The 17,389-nt window shown below is 47.3% G+C and overlaps 2 protein-coding genes across 2 annotated transcripts; both read right to left on the minus strand.

Moving 5' to 3' along the window:
- Positions 1 to 812: 812 nt before the first annotated feature.
- LOC124655761 (auxin-responsive protein IAA16-like) lies at positions 813 to 3,434 on the minus strand. The gene is made up of 5 exons (XM_047194611.1): positions 3,361 to 3,434; positions 1,631 to 1,893; positions 1,391 to 1,526; positions 1,177 to 1,240; positions 813 to 1,084 (listed from the first exon to the last, which is right to left on the minus strand). Exons 1-5 carry the CDS (start codon positions 3,432 to 3,434, stop codon positions 1,037 to 1,039), a joined length of 585 nt encoding a protein of 194 aa, XP_047050567.1. The 3' UTR covers positions 813 to 1,036.
- An 11,435-nt stretch (positions 3,435 to 14,869) lies between these two features.
- Positions 14,870 to 16,517, minus strand: LOC124657985 (protein JINGUBANG-like). The gene has a single exon (XM_047196440.1). The coding sequence runs from the start codon at positions 16,474 to 16,476 to the stop codon at positions 15,094 to 15,096; it is 1,383 nt and encodes a 460-aa protein (XP_047052396.1). The 5' UTR covers positions 16,477 to 16,517; the 3' UTR covers positions 14,870 to 15,093.
- Between the last annotated feature and the right edge of the window lie 872 nt (positions 16,518 to 17,389).

Genomic DNA, 17,389 nt, shown 5'->3' on the forward strand with positions numbered 1-17,389 from the left:
GTCTGAGGTGGACACGGAGGTGGAGGCGCAGCCGCGTCGGGCGTTGCTCATGGCAATGGTGGAGGACAGGTGCGAGGCGGCGCTACGGTGGAGGTTGTGCGGCGTCTAGGGTTTGTCTGGAGGAGATGAGATCGGGCAGTCGAGCGCGCGCCCCTCTTTATATACCCTGGAGGCATCCGAGGTACACGTGGCACCGCTATTTACTTCGTTGGCCGTCGTGGGCGACATCCGCTCGGTAGGCTAGGCATCACCATTAACGTGGCGCAGATTGCCGAAGCGACGCCTTCATCGCCAGTATTGGCGCCAGGCGGGCCTCAGAAGACGCATCGACATAGGTCGCTGCCAGGCAGGCCCGACGAAACGTATGCCCAAGCGCGAGCGGTCACGCGGAGACGTATCCGAGGCGCATATTTGGACCGCGTTTGCGTCTCTACGGACAGCCGAATTACTATGCGTCGGGCCGCTAGGCCTGAGTACATGCGTATTTTTCGACCGCGTGGTCGCGAACGGTCACTCCGCGTCCTTTTACGTCGTACTGTTTTGTAGAGTTTTTTTTTTATCTTCTCTTACTTGCAAACTGAATAAACATATACAACGCTGCAATGTTGTGTCTCTGCGTGGCTTGGCTCCGTATTGTTTTTAAAACTTTTTATCATTTTTAAATCATTGAATCCATAGCGCACTGGCATTGAAGATAAAAACCAGTCCAGCAAGCAACATACATACAACGCTGTACGTGGACAGTGAAGAGCAGCGATGCCTGCACTGACCAAACCAAGATTCCCTCTCACAGGCAAAATAACAGTAGTCGATCGATAAAGCCAAACTTGGCATTCCTGCCGTTCCAAAAATCAACACCTTACGAGTTACAGCACTGCAGCTAGATACATGATCTTAACAGTACAAGTCTGGTCTACTACTTGATGATAGCAACGTGACATGATGACAGCCCAAGGTGATTGGCAAATTTTATACAGATCGATACTAGCAGAGCTTAGCCAAGAGTACAAAAATAAAACGGAGATAGATAGATAGCTCAGCACTGATCAGCTGCTCCCCTCTTCCGGCTCAGCGCCGCTCGTAGCTTCAACAAGAACATGAAACGAAGGATCAGCTCAAGTGCATATTGTGGAGTAAACATCCCAACAGAATTTAGTAAGTTTCAGTTGCACCGACCGAGGGAGCGTTCAGATCCGAGCTCCGCAGCACGCGCAGCCTCTTCGCCGTGGCGATGAACATGCTGCAAGAACGATTGCAGCAAGAGGAACTCATGAGCTATAATTTTTTTGGAAAATGGAATTCATGAGCTTTACATTTAATTAAGTCAAGAAGAACAGATACTCAGATAGTTCGGCGTTGCATGCATTTGGAAGACTGAAGAAAAACTTACTCCCATGGGACATCGCCGACCAGCATCTGGTCGCCCTCGTCGTCCTCGTACACCAGTGTGTACTCACCGCTGCCGTCCAGCAGTCCGGTGATCGACGGCTGGTTCCCCTCCGCGCAGGACCTCTGATCCCGTTGAGCTGCGGCACACACAAACAGAGGACATATCAAGTTGAGCCTCTAGACTCTCTACATAATCCAACTTGTATGCTGCCGGCCGGCCGGCCGGACGGTGCGTGCGTACCGGCGAGGAGGTACCGGAAGAGGCGGTCGACGGCGACGGAGAGGTTGCCGTAGTCGCCCTGTGCCTTCAGGTCCACCTTGCGGCCGATGGGGACGCCGTCTATGTTCACCTTCACGAACAGGCCCTTGTAGCCGGCCTTGTCGTCGGCGCCGTTGCGTGGGTCGGCGGGCGGCCGCTTGGATGCCGAGGAGGAGGCCTCGTTCCGCCGGAACGAGCGCACCGGAGGCCACCCCACCACCGGAGCCGCGGCCGCTAGCGTTCTGCTGCACGTCGCAGAGACAAGAAGCAAGTGAATCAGCGCAATCTTGTAGTAGCAGAAGATTGGCTCTTTCGCTCCATACGCATCTCCACTAACTAACGCCCATGGGAGGGGCGCCACACAAAAGGGTTAGATGGGTGAAATAGTTTGCCCGGAGGATCAGTCTGTGCTATAGTTGCAATAAAGGGTTATTTTTGTGTAAATCGCCAAAAAGGTGCTCGGAACTTCTATTAGAGTTTGGTGTGAAGTACTAAACTCGCTATCTACCTTTACCTAAAAAAAAAAATCGCTATCTAGCTACTGAAACTTCTGAATCTTGGTGTTCAGAAATCATTTGGAAAGTTTCGAGCTGGTAGGTAACGCATCAACTAGCACGAACATTAATTCTAACAAGTTGAAATTTCAGGCGTCAAAGATTCTAACCTAGTTCCAGTTCAGACACCACATGGTGGCAAGATGTTGTACTTCTAGTTCCTTTGTCTTGCAAACTACTAGTCTGCACAAGCTTCAGATTCACAAACGAACAAACAAACTTAACCAGTTCTTTGGTTTGGAGAGGCAACTTTAAGCATGCGATTTCATTAATTAGTGACGCATGGACGAACACAGCGGGGAAGACAGGGCTAGATATCCGTAGCTATCATGCAGCCTCGAAACTGAAGGCATGTCAGGTATACTCTGAGATAAGGCTTCAGGTATAAGATCAAATTGAAAAGGATAATGTGGTTAATTATCAGCAACAGCGGTAGTGTCAATGTCAGTTATTCGTGGCTAATTACTATTTGATGACAGGTAGCTAGCTAGATATATGTTAAGATGTATACTTACAGGTCGCTAGCTAGCTATCCTTAAGCCCTTAATGACAAGTAGCCGCAGAACGGGGGAAATCCTGACCTGTTCCCTTCCAATGACACATTTTGCGTACACGGATCATGGACATGCAGTACATAATTCATAGGGATGTATTTTTTTTTTAAACGGAGGTAAAAGCTTTATCTCATCCATTAACTAAACAGAAAGTACATAGTTTTTAGAAGAATACTGGGTGAAAACCATACAACAAGACACCACACGCAGACGCTAAGCCTCATCCATTAATTAAATTTATTTGGCAAATATTATTAACATATATATAATAATAATAATGAAAGTTTATAGTATCTTGATACTACGATACGATACTGCTAGCAAGAAAACAATACTACTCCCTCCGTCCATAAAAAGATATCTTAGCTTTGGATAAATTTAGATATATCTAGATACTAAAATAGATCTAGATACATCCTAATTTTGAGAAAGTTGAGACATCCTTTTGTAGATGGAGGGAGTACATAATATCTCGACACTGATAACTGTGATGAAGACTAGACCATATCTACATTTTACAAAACAAGAAAGACGTTCTCTGTTCTTGATCATGCAATTATTAGGTCAACGTTAGATTTGTTTGGCACGACGTTGACGTAATTACCAGTTAACTAATGGCCAGCTTAGCGCCTGCGTGTGGTTTATCCTAGCACCATCGTCAGTCGCATCACGCGTCATGCTCTTGCTTCTTGTCTCCAGATAATTAACAAACTGGCAAGAGGCGAGTTATTAATTCTAGCTAGATCAAACTAATCCTACTACTCCGTACTAGTATGTTGTTGTTGAACTAGCTAGACACGTGTACCTAAAACAACAGGTAATGTGCATCGAGAGATCTCACTTTGATCCGTCCACGATACGGCAATCATTTTTGATAAAGAGCATATATTAATATGGTAGAGATACCAATTATATCCAGCATCTGCAACAACATCATGTCCTAATGATATAGATGATGCACACAGCCAAAAAAAGAAAAATAATTAAAAAAAGAAAGGTCCCAGAGAGTCATAACTTGAAACAACAACACTGACACCACCAAAACAACACCAGAAGCTCAGCGTCTCCATAAGCGACGCCTCCAAGAAGAAAACAGTGCACAAACGTTGTCGCCACCCGATCATAGATCTTAGATTTTCACCCTGAAGAAAGTCATCTCTCTCAAAACAATGTCTTCAACAAGAACATTGCCAGACACAGCCAATTAAGACCGGACCTTGGATTTTCACCCTGAAAGATAAGACTCTGAATTTCTCCTGTGCAGTCGCCCATGAATCGCCAAGCCAATTCCACCTCAGCACCAAGATCCGACCATCATAGCTATTCCACAGATTTTGGCTTGATGACCTTCTCCGCTAGCACCGTGAAAAGAAAACGAGCTCTATGATATTAACAGCCAGCGGAGCTTCGAAGTGCCCCCGCTGAAACCAAACGGTCAGATAAAAAACATGGGTGCGCACGATCGAAACCACCCAATCCGGCAAACTTCAGGCATTATTCGCACAACGAATTTTGCCGGCAAGGTCTTCCGGAACACGACAATCCACCTAAATTGGTAGGAACATGCATCCGACAGATCTTCAAACTTGGTCCGAGAAGAATCCTAGAACCGCCACCTTTATTCTTCGACGCGGATGAATAGGCCCCCACGCCGCCATCCGCCGCCCGATGACGACGAAGGAGGTATGCCTCGCTAAGCCGTCGCCACCAAGCCCATGGCGGAGTTGGTCGGCACAACAGCCAACCGGAGGAGATGACCGGACGCAGCAAGCAGGGCCCGTCATGCCCAGATTAGGCCCGGATCAAGCCCAAGCTAGCCCAGATCTAGGCCGCAGGGATGCCGCTTGGTACCCTCGTTGAGCGCCGGCGCCTCCGCCGCTCTGGCTCCGCTCCAAGGCACTCCGCCATGACCAGCAACAACCCAGCTCCGTCTCCCGCCGTGCGCCGCCCGATGACGTCCACAGCCGCGCTACGTTGGCCCGTCTGGGCGCGCCCTCCCTCCTCCCTGCCGCCTTCGACGACCAGGACGTGAATCATATAGTCTAATGATTGTTGATGTTGCTGCTGCTGCACGGTGCCACCCCTAGCCTGTCGAGAATTATTTCGTTCCTAATCACATCTATCGTAGTACACGCATCTCCGTAACATTTATTTGTTGTATGTGTTTTCTTTTAATTGGCCAACATGATGCTCCATACAGTATCTTCGGTCTTACTGCTGTTCTATAGAACTAACATTTTACCTTTTGTGGGACTTTCTTGTCACATAGGATATAAGATGATTGATGCAACTTCATCTACCCTTCCTTGATCATGTGGCGAACATCATCATCGATATCACTATTGCTTTACAACATTGATCTCAAATATCGGAAGGTGTCCCTCTTAGTCACTATTTGTTCTTCTAATCTAACATCTCTGTCTTGGCCACCAACGTCTCTAAAGTTGCATCGTCTCAGTCTTGGTCCTGCTAAGTCTAAACCCTTTCGACTCCAACGTCTGCTCTAACTTCATATTAACGTTGGCCCTGCTTTCATCTACTAGCACCGCATCATCTGCAAAGAGCATACAACAAGAAATATCTTTTTGTATATTCTTAGTCACCTCATCCATCACAAAGAAAAACGTACGAGCTTAAGGCTGACCCGTGATGTAAACCGATATATGGTCTGGATAGCAACTAGAAAATAAAATCTAACGGGTCCTCTATCTAGATGGTCGTCTAAGAACGATCCGCCCTACTAGCTAAAAGATGAGCCACTCTATTCCTCTCTCTGGACTATCTATACTGCATCAAGATCCGTGCTTGCTCCTTTTCCTCCCTCTCAAATAACTTCTCGTTTTCCTATCTCTCGCACCACGCAATATTTTGAACTTGAAATTTTGCAGATGACTTCCACATAAGAACTAGAATGGGGGAAAACATTTTGGATTTTTAATGTCATTATGTATATATATATTTCCGAACTATTTTCCCCTCGGTCTATTTGTTATTTTTGAGTGAACTGCAAATCGAAAAGTTATATAGTTTGGGAGATATAAGAAAGAAAAAGTCAAAAAGTGTGAAGGTGCACGCTCTACTCAAGTTTTCCCATGCGAAGAATTTCCAAAACGATGAGCCCAGGTGAAGGTGCACGACCTCGCCTTCAGGGTACACCATGCATGTCTCGACACGGCGCGAGCATGCCGATGGAAAATTCTGCTCCAACCGACCTAGCCATGGACTGGCCGCGGCCGCACGGCACACCGGAACGAGGCTTCCACGTCGCACGCCGCGGCCGAAGAAGGATAGGAATCGACGGGTCGCCGTCAGTCCGTCAGCAGGTCACATCAGATGCGGCTCCTGTCGCCGTCGCGCGCGCATCCCTGGCCGGCGGCGTGTCGCGCCTCCGAGCCTCGCCCTCGCGCCACAGATTAGCTAGCGTGGTAGTGGTAGGTCCGTGTCGGTTGCGCGACAGATCAATCGATCGATGCGTCGTCGTTTCGCATCGCCGGAGGCTCGTATCCGCCCAGTGCGCGCGCAGTGGCGGGCCTAGGCTCTCACTAGACCATGGAACATCATTGGAGGCATTCGCTTTGCTTGCGGCAACAGCACCTCACTCGGGGCCATGGCGATCGAGCCATGGATTCTCCTCCTTTTTGCTCCGGCCTCCGGGTCTGGTGTGCTGCTGCCGGGGCACGTGGCCGCGAGCCAGCGGTTCCCATCCTCTCCTGCAGCTCCTAGCTAGATCTCCAACCTCAGAAAGGAGATATTTGCAGCAAAAAGGTGCCACTACCAAGCAGACGCCTGGTCGATCGGGTTGCATCACTGGCCGTGCGTTCCTAGGCATTGTCAGTCAGCCACCCACCATGCCTGTTTCTTGCTTCTTGTTGCACGTGCAAGCCCAACTTGCACTGTGTAAATTTGCATGGTCCATTGTATTGTTGTTTGGCCAAAGCTTCTAGAAGCTTACAAATTAACTCTACTGGTTCTGTCCGGTTTGTAATTAGTCATGCGCGTAGTTCTGAGTCGTCAATTCGACATGCATAACATAAATTATAGGACAAAAATTTCTTAGCTATGCAGTGACCGGATCTATTGCTCAAAGTAATAAAGTGTCTATTATCGAAAAAGGACAGAAAATTATAATATGTTAAAAATATGGCATCTAGTTTCGAATGAATGGAAATTCGTTTTCTCATGCGCCTGAGATTTAATTAATCTCATTCAAAACCTTAGCCATTGGATTTGTCTCCTGATTCATGCTGATATCACCTTTGTAAATGGTTTGTAGATCGGATTTCCTTAGTTGTAAATGGGTTGTAGCTGAGATTTTCCTAGCTAATTACAACTAGGTGTTGTAACTGAGAAAAAAATACAAACCGTTTAATTTATGTTGGCATGTGGCTTTGCGCGCACCGGTCTATTTTGCTCATGCTAGATTCCAAATTTTGAACCAGAAATTTGGAGCAAAACACTGCGAGGATGGAGGAGTCGCCGCTCAGACTGCATAATCAATAAGGGTTCGAAATTTGGAGCAAACACTACGATGATGGAGTAGTCGCCTGCTCAGATTGCATCATCAATAACTGTCGGATTCATCCAAGTCACACTTGGCTAAATTTGATCAAATATCTAGGTAGAAACAACAACATCAAAAAAATACTATATTAAAATATTTACAAGTCTATTTTCATACTATGTAAATACGTTTAATATTGTATCTATTGTTATTATTTGTATTTTTGTTAAAATTCCAAAAAAATAATTTTAACTAAATTCATTGTGTGAACTAAATAAAAATGGAAGAAGCCACGTATGATCGCCTACCGTATTAATGACGGAATAAATTGAGGGGTCCTTAACTAATGAGCGCCAGTCAAACTTCTGCTACATTGTTAGACTACTCATAGTACAAGTAACTTCACTAGTAACTAAGTGTTCAACTCAGCAATTTTGCTTATGTGGCAGTGAATTAATGAGAAGAGAAGAGGATTGAGTAACATAGTTGGGCGATGCGAAATAGGGCACATCTGCACCAATTCCTTCTTGTTCAAAAATTTAATCTTTAAATTGAACTTCTCAAACTTAAACTCAAACACTTCTAATTAAATTTTAACACTTCTAATTCGTTAGATAGGTTCAATACATTCAAATTTGACTTCGATGGTACATAGAACCTAAACTTCGACGCTTTAAATCATGATCTTCGACATACACTAACCTGAACTCAATGTAACATCTAGAGATCATGTCAGTCTTCATCGTCGGAGCTGCTGACACCATTCTAGAAATCCGAGTCCAACTCAGAGGAGGCTCCCGACGAGACAACAATGGCAGAGGGGGAAGCCTCCACCAACAGTGCAGCATCTCCTCCGATGCCGCAACCTCCTCCTCCTTCTCTACGGATCCCCTCGCCGTGAAGCACTCCTTCTCCCACTACAAGAGCTCCTCGTGTTCATAGCAAACCTTCTCATTGCCGCCTCGTCAGTCTCATATGCCCTACTCTGCAAAAGGTGCGGCGATTCTCATGCTTAGCCCGCAGTTGGGCACATCGGGGAAGTTCATCTCAGCCCGCGGAAAATAGCGATGGAGCAGTCGCCTGGTCAGGTTACACCCATGCCTATGTACTCCCTCGGTTTGATCAAAGTTGTACTTTCTAAACTTTAATCAAATATCTACAGGGAAATTAATAACTATAATATAAAATATTAAAATCGTTATAAAATATTTTTCATATTTTATATATTTAGTTGTACCATAGATATTCGCAGGTCGCGACAAATAATTAGAGCTGAAGGGAGGCTTTTTTTTCTTATATTTTATATTAAACTTTAAAAGATCGACATTTACAGAACTCATAATGCGAATTCAAAAAAACGGGTGAAGTACGTTGCACACCGTGTTATTGTAAGTTGCATGGAATAAATTGCAGTGTACTTCAACTGATGGGCGCCAATTAATATCCTACTCCAATGTAACAATCGCCGGATCACGTCGGTACAAACCAGCCGGCCGGCTCCGTCATTGGGCGAAATGTAGCCAGATTAAGAAAGGAAAAATCTACTTATGCACTGTGAAATTAATCAGCCCGTTTTGAATTGAAGTCACTCTCTTGACAATCACCACTACATACTTATACACGAATGCTTACTTAACCAAGCGCCTAATTGCGCCGCACGTCACGAAATCACGCCCAAGTTCCATTTTAATTTGTACTTCTGCGTGAATACATCATGTACATAATTTGTCATTTAGCACCATGCATGAGAAATTAACTAATGGTAGCAATATGTCAACTCCTTCACATACAGGTTTCAGTTGATTGTGATCACCATGGAAATAATCACAGTATCACACTCATTGAAGTCACTCTCGGGACATCACCACTAAGTACCACCAGAATTCCAAATCATCCAATAAATCCCGCGGCACGGCACGTCACAAAATCGTGGCGACCAATCCTTCCGCACCATTTTCCACGCACAAAACCATCACATGTTGTCCTGTTTTTCAACTCCATTGTAATTAATTTCAGTATTTCACGCACTGCAGCCTCACGCGCGTCTCTGTCAGAGTTAGCTCGTCCCAATCCTACCCTTATTCCTCCTTCATACAGGCCCCACACGATCGAACTAATACAAAACGGTGGGAAGATCCTCATAGAAGCGGGTCAACAAGAAAACCGAAATCCAAGATGGTGGTGAGCCACCAACTCAAACCCGAAACATACGGACTAGTCCAGAACGATTAGGCGTACCGCCTAGGCTAATCCAAATACTTCCACGTGCCCTCCTCCGTCGACACCGTCCCCAACCGTCATGTATCGCTCCTAACTAGATCCTTATCCGGGTCGCAGACAACGGTGCGTCTCCTCTTCCTCTCCTTCATCTACGTCTCCTACAAGTTGTGCCACCTCGCCTACGACACACAGGGTGAGAAACACCCCTCCTCTTACTTCCTCTGCCAGCTTATCACTACTAGGAAAAGACTTATAGCCGCAGGATTACCGCCGGCGCTCTAAATTTTAGGTGCGCCACATATTTGGTTCACCAGTGGTATTCTAATGTCGCCGGCAGTCCTACTCTTTCATGCGCTGGTGGTATTTAGAGGGGGCATCTTCTGGCTAGGTCGCTTGCTTGGTTCGGACCACCGGCGTCCAAAAATACGGCGCGCCGGGGTTATCGAGCGACCCAAACCTTCCCGCACGCTCTAGAAACCAACCAGATCGAGATGCAGAGAAGAAAACATAGGAGAAAGAAAAGGAACACACGCATGCCCACCCCACCCACCCAGTCTCCTTCCATCCCCATTTCTCCGAAGTCTCAACCCACCATGTCTCACTCCTGTCCCACCCAACCTTCCCTTCCTTCTCGACCAGGCGTCGGCGCGGGCCTCTTTTGCCTCCACCATGGGCGAGCCGCTTTTGCCGCCATCGTTTCTTCGATCAGTGCTGTCTGATAAAGAATTCCATATTTCAGATCTGTTGCTGAAGTTTTTTCACAAAAACCCCTAGAACCTGTAAAATAAAAACGGGATCCTTCCATGTGTTTAATCTTGTGAAAACCCTGCCCCTTCTTGAATCTACCCAGGGTCTTTCATTTCTGTTATCACCGCATGGTCAGCAGCGCCCGGGCCCGTACGTCGGTGACCCAGGCTACCTCTCATTTCGGCGAGAAATGCCCTGTCCTTTTCTATTTTCTGAAAATTGCAGGAAATATTGTATTCGTGCTAAAATTATATCTTATAAACCATAACTCGAAATAAAAAATGTTTTATATTTTTTCGATCATAAAAATGTGAGGAATCTGGATATGACATCCACGTGCCTGATTTCACCACGCATCATGTCGTGTCGTGTACTTTTGCATTTCCCCTAATATATGACACATGGAATATGTGGGATACAATTTAATTATTTTTTTGGTTCCATTTAAATTGTGTAGCTCATCCATGCCATGTATTTTGCATTGCTAATCAACATTTATCTTTGTGGTTTAAAAATAACTCGAACCATATAATTATGTTTCGGGAATCCAGTTATGCTTAATTTAGGTAAGTGCATCACACCATAAGCCATGTCATGCCTGCATGCAGCTGTTCAAGTGATTCTTCTCTGTAGTAGTAAGTTGTGTGTTTTAGTATTTGATTCTTCTCATAATGGATCACGAAGTGGTGATGTGGGGTACGACAAGTTCCTCGATAGTTCTTCTGCAATTTTTCACAGACGAGCCATCTTTCCTCACCTATTATACATTTCAGCCCTCGCTCTTTATTGCTACCCCTGTATGTTGCGATCAGTATCGAGCCACGTTTCCTACTGCTGATTACCTTGTTGTAGTCACTTACCTTCCATTATCAATATCCCGTTGTTTGTTGTCTGGCAAGCCTCGCGAGTCATAGCGCATGCATAGGTTGTTCTTATTGTTGTCTCGATATCTTTATCAGGATATGTTGGGAAGTTGTTATATGTCTCATCTATGGCGAATAATGTTAGTGAAGCAAAGTAAATCATGATAATAGTTGTTGCAACTATAAAATTTAATATAGGATAGTAACTTAATAAGCGGCATTGGTGGCCACCTTTGTGTCCTGGTTTTAATCAGGGCAGATGGCAGGGGTGTCTTGAGCACGAGAGGCTTGGGCACGTTCATCTGACATAATTCGGCGAGCAGCGATCTATAGTCCACACACACCGAGGCTGCCGTCCGGTGTCTATTGGATTTCTGGCCGTACGTCCATGGTACTGGACGGATATCAGTCAATTAATTGCACGTCTGAATGCAATTAGCTGATTTAGGTGTACCTAGGTGAAATAGCTCAATGGATGTTGCACACTCTCACACGAGAACACGGAGAAGATACACACGGTGGCGAGAATATCTTTGCGATAGCTTGACCTGGTCTTCCGATCAGTATAATCTTCTGTCCATGATTATATTTAACTTAATTATAGATCATTTAGGATTAATAGATAATTACTATGTAGTCCTTGGGTCTAACTTCGGCCCAAAGTGGTTTTGGATCATGGGCACCTTTGTTCTCATTATATTAATTCGCAAAAAAGTGCTCTCATTATATTAAAAAATTATATTTATATATTTCAAAAAATTATGTAACAAAATTCGAAAAGTAGCTAATGATATATTCGAGTAACGTATAAAATCTCAATTACAAATTTTTTGTTTTCTGAACTACACAAAAATGACAAAGTTTTTTTTGGATATTTGAATCACTATACTCAGATCACTCAGATCCACATATTTGTTATTTCTGTGCAGCCTAAAATACACATTATTTCCTTTTGAAAATTTACATGTTTGTGGGATACAATACTGACTACATCATGATTTATTTTCAGATTTTTCTGAAACTTAGAAATATAATTTTTAATTATTTTTTCTGAAAAGGGATCACTGGTACGTGCTCATGTGCATCAAATCTCTGTCCCGTAAAATCTCCCTTTCAAAATGAAATAAGCTTGTTTACATTATCTAATCTACCGTGATGAATTTAGAACCGCAAAAAAGAGATGCTGTATACTGTATACGCGATTTGCGGTTTGGCCTTTTGCAATATACTAGATCCGCGATTTACGTCTTGGCGTTTGTAGTTTCAGGGATGCTCTTGCACTCTTGTTTCTGCTATCCTTTCTTCTGACTAGCTAGTAGCTAACTATAGTAGGCACCTGTCAAATTAGTGACCTAGGAAAAAGACTGAAACCAACGTCGACTGCCGCTCATGCTGACAATTCACTATGAATCGGCATCACTGGTTCCTTTTCATTATCTTAATTGATATCCTTATCTGCAAAAGTCTTTGTCGATCAGTTTCATGACTACAAATCGGCACCACTGATTCCTTCAAGCCTGATAATTACATTCAGGTGTGTACGGGCTTCAGGTTCTTGACTGACTGCATCAACTGTTACCAAAAGGAGAAGTTTGTCTGCAACCGCTGATCTCGTTGGCACAATGGGAACCATATAAATTGCTGCTACAGAGAATTAATTAAATCGTGCGTTATCTGAAGAAGCTAGCTCTATAGGTAAGCATGTACGACATTTTACATCGATCGCTTTCACTAACATTGCGTTAATCAAATCAGCAGTTCCGTGCCAATTTCCATTAAGGCATGACTAACCCATGGCTTAAAGTAGCTGCCCCGCTGTCCATATACGATCGGAGAACATTAGCCTTGTAGTCTGTCAGTTCTGACCAGTGCCCGCAAGAGTTATCGTCGGCGCGTCAAAACAATGCACGCCGATGATATGTACCGCTGGTGCACCACCATATGGGGACGCCGGTGATGACGAAGTACCACAGCCGTACCACAAATTTGGTGCGCCGGAGGTAATGGTCAATTAGGTTCCGGCAAGGAAAAAATGGCAGCTCCCCTTACCGCCGGTGCACCGCCATATTGGCGTGCCGGGGTGATTTAATTACCACAGACACATCAATATGGTGGTGCGCTGACGGAAACAGAAGCTGCCATTTTCGCTCCACACATTTCCGCTGTGGAACGTCTTTTCAGTTTTGAAAATAAAAGACAGTGATAGAAATTTAAAAAAGTTAATCCTTCGAGATGCCCATGTGTTATGTGATCTATTTTAAGCAAAATTAACAAACATGAATTTCAAATTTTTTCTTCCAAAATGGCGTAATCTTATGGTAAAAATAGCTTTTCTGGTTGCATATGACCTCCGATTGAAAAGTTTTTATATCAAAATGTATCTACACAAAATTTAACATCTGAATTTCGACAGTTTTTACTTTCCTCAAAATTGAAAAGAAAATAGGAGTTTTTTTCAGGATTTAGTTCTTGATGAAAAATGAATTATACTGCCAGCGCACCGGCATAGTGGTGCGCCGGCGGGAATCTGTCGTATATAAAGAAAACAACATGATGGCCCCTTCTCCTTGCTCACTTTCTCGCCTCCTCCTACTCCTCCTCATCCATCCTTTTCCTTTTTATTTCCTCCTCCTCCTCTTTCCCTTCTCGTCATCCTCCACTTCGCATACCTCCGGCGACACTCCGGCAAGCACCTCCACAACCCGGTGACCTCCCTCCGGCTAGTAGCCCCCCCCCCCCAAGCCGGCGACCTTCCTCCGGTGACCAGCACCTCAACCTCATCGGGACCTCCCTCTGGTGACCCTCCGGTGACCACCTCCTCTCCTACGGGATCTAGATCTAGATTGGTCTTTTTTTTTATTTCAAAAAATATACCGCGGAGCACTAGGCTTGTGCGGCGGCGATAAATCGAGTTATTGCTGGCGCACAAGGAGGTGCGCCGGAGATAACGCGTTACCACCAGCATATTCCCACCGGCGCGCTGTTGTGCCGGCGTCCGGCGATAGCCTTTTTTGGTGCGCCTGCGACATGACTTTTTCTAGTAGTGATCCTAGGTTATTGCCCCCTTGGAAAAAAAGATTCAACACTAATGCTTGACCATTCATTGCTTGAGGAGTTAGGCATATCACATGACCGTCCACATGTTCTTTGGTGTGATAATATTGGTGCGACATACTTATCCTCCAATCCCGTCTTTCACATCAGCAAAAAGCATACTGAAGGTAGTTATCATTTATGAGAGAGAAATTACTACATATTAGGTTCATCTCCGGTGACGTCTGGTTGTGGCCTTGTCGGGTTCGTGCTTGTGGTGTGACTCATTTCTGCATCGCCCTTCGACCACGGGGTCGGGACACCGGTGTCGTCGCTCCAGTCTCAGCTATCCGACGCCCTTCGAGTGTGCTTGGTCTCGGTTCTGTTGGTCGTCGTCGCCTCCCCTTGCTCGTCTGCATAGTGACTGTTCTTTGAGATGCTAGCCTCCCGAGGGGTTTCGGTTGGCTTCGAATGCTAACCTCCCCTTCACTTGTGTTCCCTTGTATCTAGTTTTCCGTTGGGGAATTTTCCCGTCAACCTTGAAAAAAAGTTTCATCTCCTCAACTTGCGTAGATCCAAAGGAAGCCGTTGTCAAACAATCGTCTTTTCACCAAAATCTACCTTCTTTTCTTATCAGACAAAGCTAAACTTTTCTACAACTTGCTTTACAAAAACAACACGGAAAGAACCCAACGACAACATCGGTCACATACTCACATGTCCAAAGTCTCAAATTGAGGACGCCGAAGTAGAGAGAAAGAACTATTCCTTGCTTAGACGAGAGTGCACAAACATCCATTTCGGCGGTCTGGGAGAAAAATTCAATAAACAAATCAAATATACGCAACACCACACGTACAGTACATACGGGGTATGATTGTACGTTGCACGTACGTATGCGTATCTAAAGCCTAACTCAACAGCTCTCGTACACTCGCACGGTTTACACGTTCAAACAGGCGCCGCGCCTCGATCAACTCCGCTCTAGCGCCCGGCGCGGCGTACTCCACGCGCCCAGCGGCGACGGCGAGCCCTTCCACACGTGCGCCGGCGTCCGCGCCATTGCCGCCATAGCGTCCGGCGCGTCGGACACGCGCCACACCTTGACGGAGCCGTCGAGGCTGCCGCTATACACCACCCACCGCCGGTGCCCGTCCGCGTCCAGGGACTCCTCCTCGTCCATGGCCACGCACTTGACCGGGCCCGTGTGGCCGGTGAGCACGGCGAGGCGGGAGTGGTCAGCGCCCTCGTCGCGGCGCCACACGCAGACCGTCCGGTCGGCGGACCCGCTCACCACCACGCGCCCGGCGACGGCGAGCGACAGGACGGCCATCCTGTGGCCGCGCAGCGCCCCGCCGTTCCTCGGCGCGCTTTCCCGCGCGGCGCCGCGACGCCACTGCCAGTGCGTCACCGCCCCGTCCGACGACGCGACGTACACTACCCGTGCCTCCGCGGCGACGGCGATGGCGGTGACCGCGCTGTCGGCCTTCCGCAGCACCCGCTCCATGACGTGCCTGGTCGCGCCGTGCTTCCCGTCCTCCCGCCGCCACACCTTCACCGTGCCGTCGGCCGACCCGGTCAAGGCCAGCGCGTCGAACCCGGCCGCGGCCACCGTGTTCACGGCGTCGTCGTGGGCGCGCACGGACTCGAGGCACCGCGAGTCGGCCACGCGCCACACCTTGAAGGTCCGGTCCCAGGACCCGGAGTAGATCACCCCGGCCTCGGCGTCCAGGCTGAGGCACGACACGGCGTCGAAGTGGCGCAGCCAGAGCGAGCTCTGCTTGCGCCGGCCAGTCTGAACGTAGTGGGACGGGCGAACGGAGCTCCGAAGGAGCTCGCCAAGCCGGGGGAGCGAGCCGACGCGGTTGTGCACGGCGGGGTCGTCGGCGGAGGCGCGCCACACGCGAACCTTGCCGTCCTGGTGGCCCGTGTAGATCCTGCCGTCCCCGGCGACGACGATGGCCTTGACGAGGCCGCTCCCGCACTTGAACCCGGCGAACTCGCGCTGGTCCTTCCACACTCGTACGTTCTTGGAGTCGGTGCCGGTGTAGAGCAGGTCCCCCGCCGCGGCCATTGAGTACACGTGCCCGTCCGCCTTCACAAGGGAACCGAGAAGGCCTGTCTCGCCCGTTCCGGCCAGCGCGGACCCGGCGCCGAGCCCCGGGAGGTTGACCCACGGCGAAGGCATGTACGGCGACGGGGAGGCCGCGGCCGACGTGCTCGCGCTCCCGCTGGACATCGGCGACGGCAGCGGGGTACACCTGTCGTCGTCTTCGTCGTCGTCTGACGGCATCTTGACCGCCGCCACCGCCGGGTCCGGTCGAAGGAACTGCAGCAGTTTCTTGTGATTCCTCATGGTGGTCGCGAACTACCAACCAAAAAATCCTTGGGACCGATGAATAGCAAACGAAGAAGAAAGGGAGAAGGAACCGAGGAATGGTGGAGAGTGACAGTTTGTGGTGGTTTAGCGAAGAAGATTTTCAGCTGAGATTTTCAGGCTGGGATGGGGCGGGGTATATATAGAAGCTTGCGACGGTTGTTGTGACAGGTGGACGGCTGAGGTTGGGCGACGATCGACGTTGCTTCTCCCTTTTGGCGGGAGCACGTGGCGGCGCCGCGAGCCGGCGTGGTACAATGATTTCATCGCGCATCACAGGTCAGTGGTGATGGTGCCCCTGCCGCCAACCGAAATCGCACTCAGATCGTACGGCGCCAAAATGTCAACTTAATTGGCGTTCCTCTGCAAAATGTTTGTTTGGCCACTTAAGTCATGGCTGAATTGAATGTAGCGCTAAAATGCACACGTTACATGAGGAGCCAATCCCTCAAATTTTACAGTAGTATAAACAGCGTATCATTTAGAAGGAAGTATATTTGCTTTACAAAAAGCGTTTCTAACAGAACGCTTAAATTTAACTTGTTAAACATAGATCCATACCACTTTGAACAAAAATTCATATAGACTAGACTCAAACTAGCCACCAAATTCAACTTGATTTAAACTACTACCAAAGTCAAATTCAACTCGAATTTAAACTACTACAAATATGCCCCTCGTTGGTCAGAAGTACAAGTTTAACGCATTCTTCACCAATGGGTCGGTGAAGGAGCTGAGCTCGCTCACTTGGGTGGCTTTGGACGCCTCCTCCGTCTTCTTCACCTTCTAGACCTCGTCGGCTTCGCGCTCCTCCTCGACCCGCTCCACATACCGGTCATGAAGCATGGCCATGTACTCCTCGTCAGCGCACTCCGCATCAAGGTGCCTTCAT

The sequence above is a fragment of the Lolium rigidum genome, chromosome 5 (genome assembly GCF_022539505.1).
Source record: "Lolium rigidum isolate FL_2022 chromosome 5, APGP_CSIRO_Lrig_0.1, whole genome shotgun sequence".
Lineage (NCBI taxonomy): Eukaryota > Viridiplantae > Streptophyta > Magnoliopsida > Poales > Poaceae > Lolium > Lolium rigidum.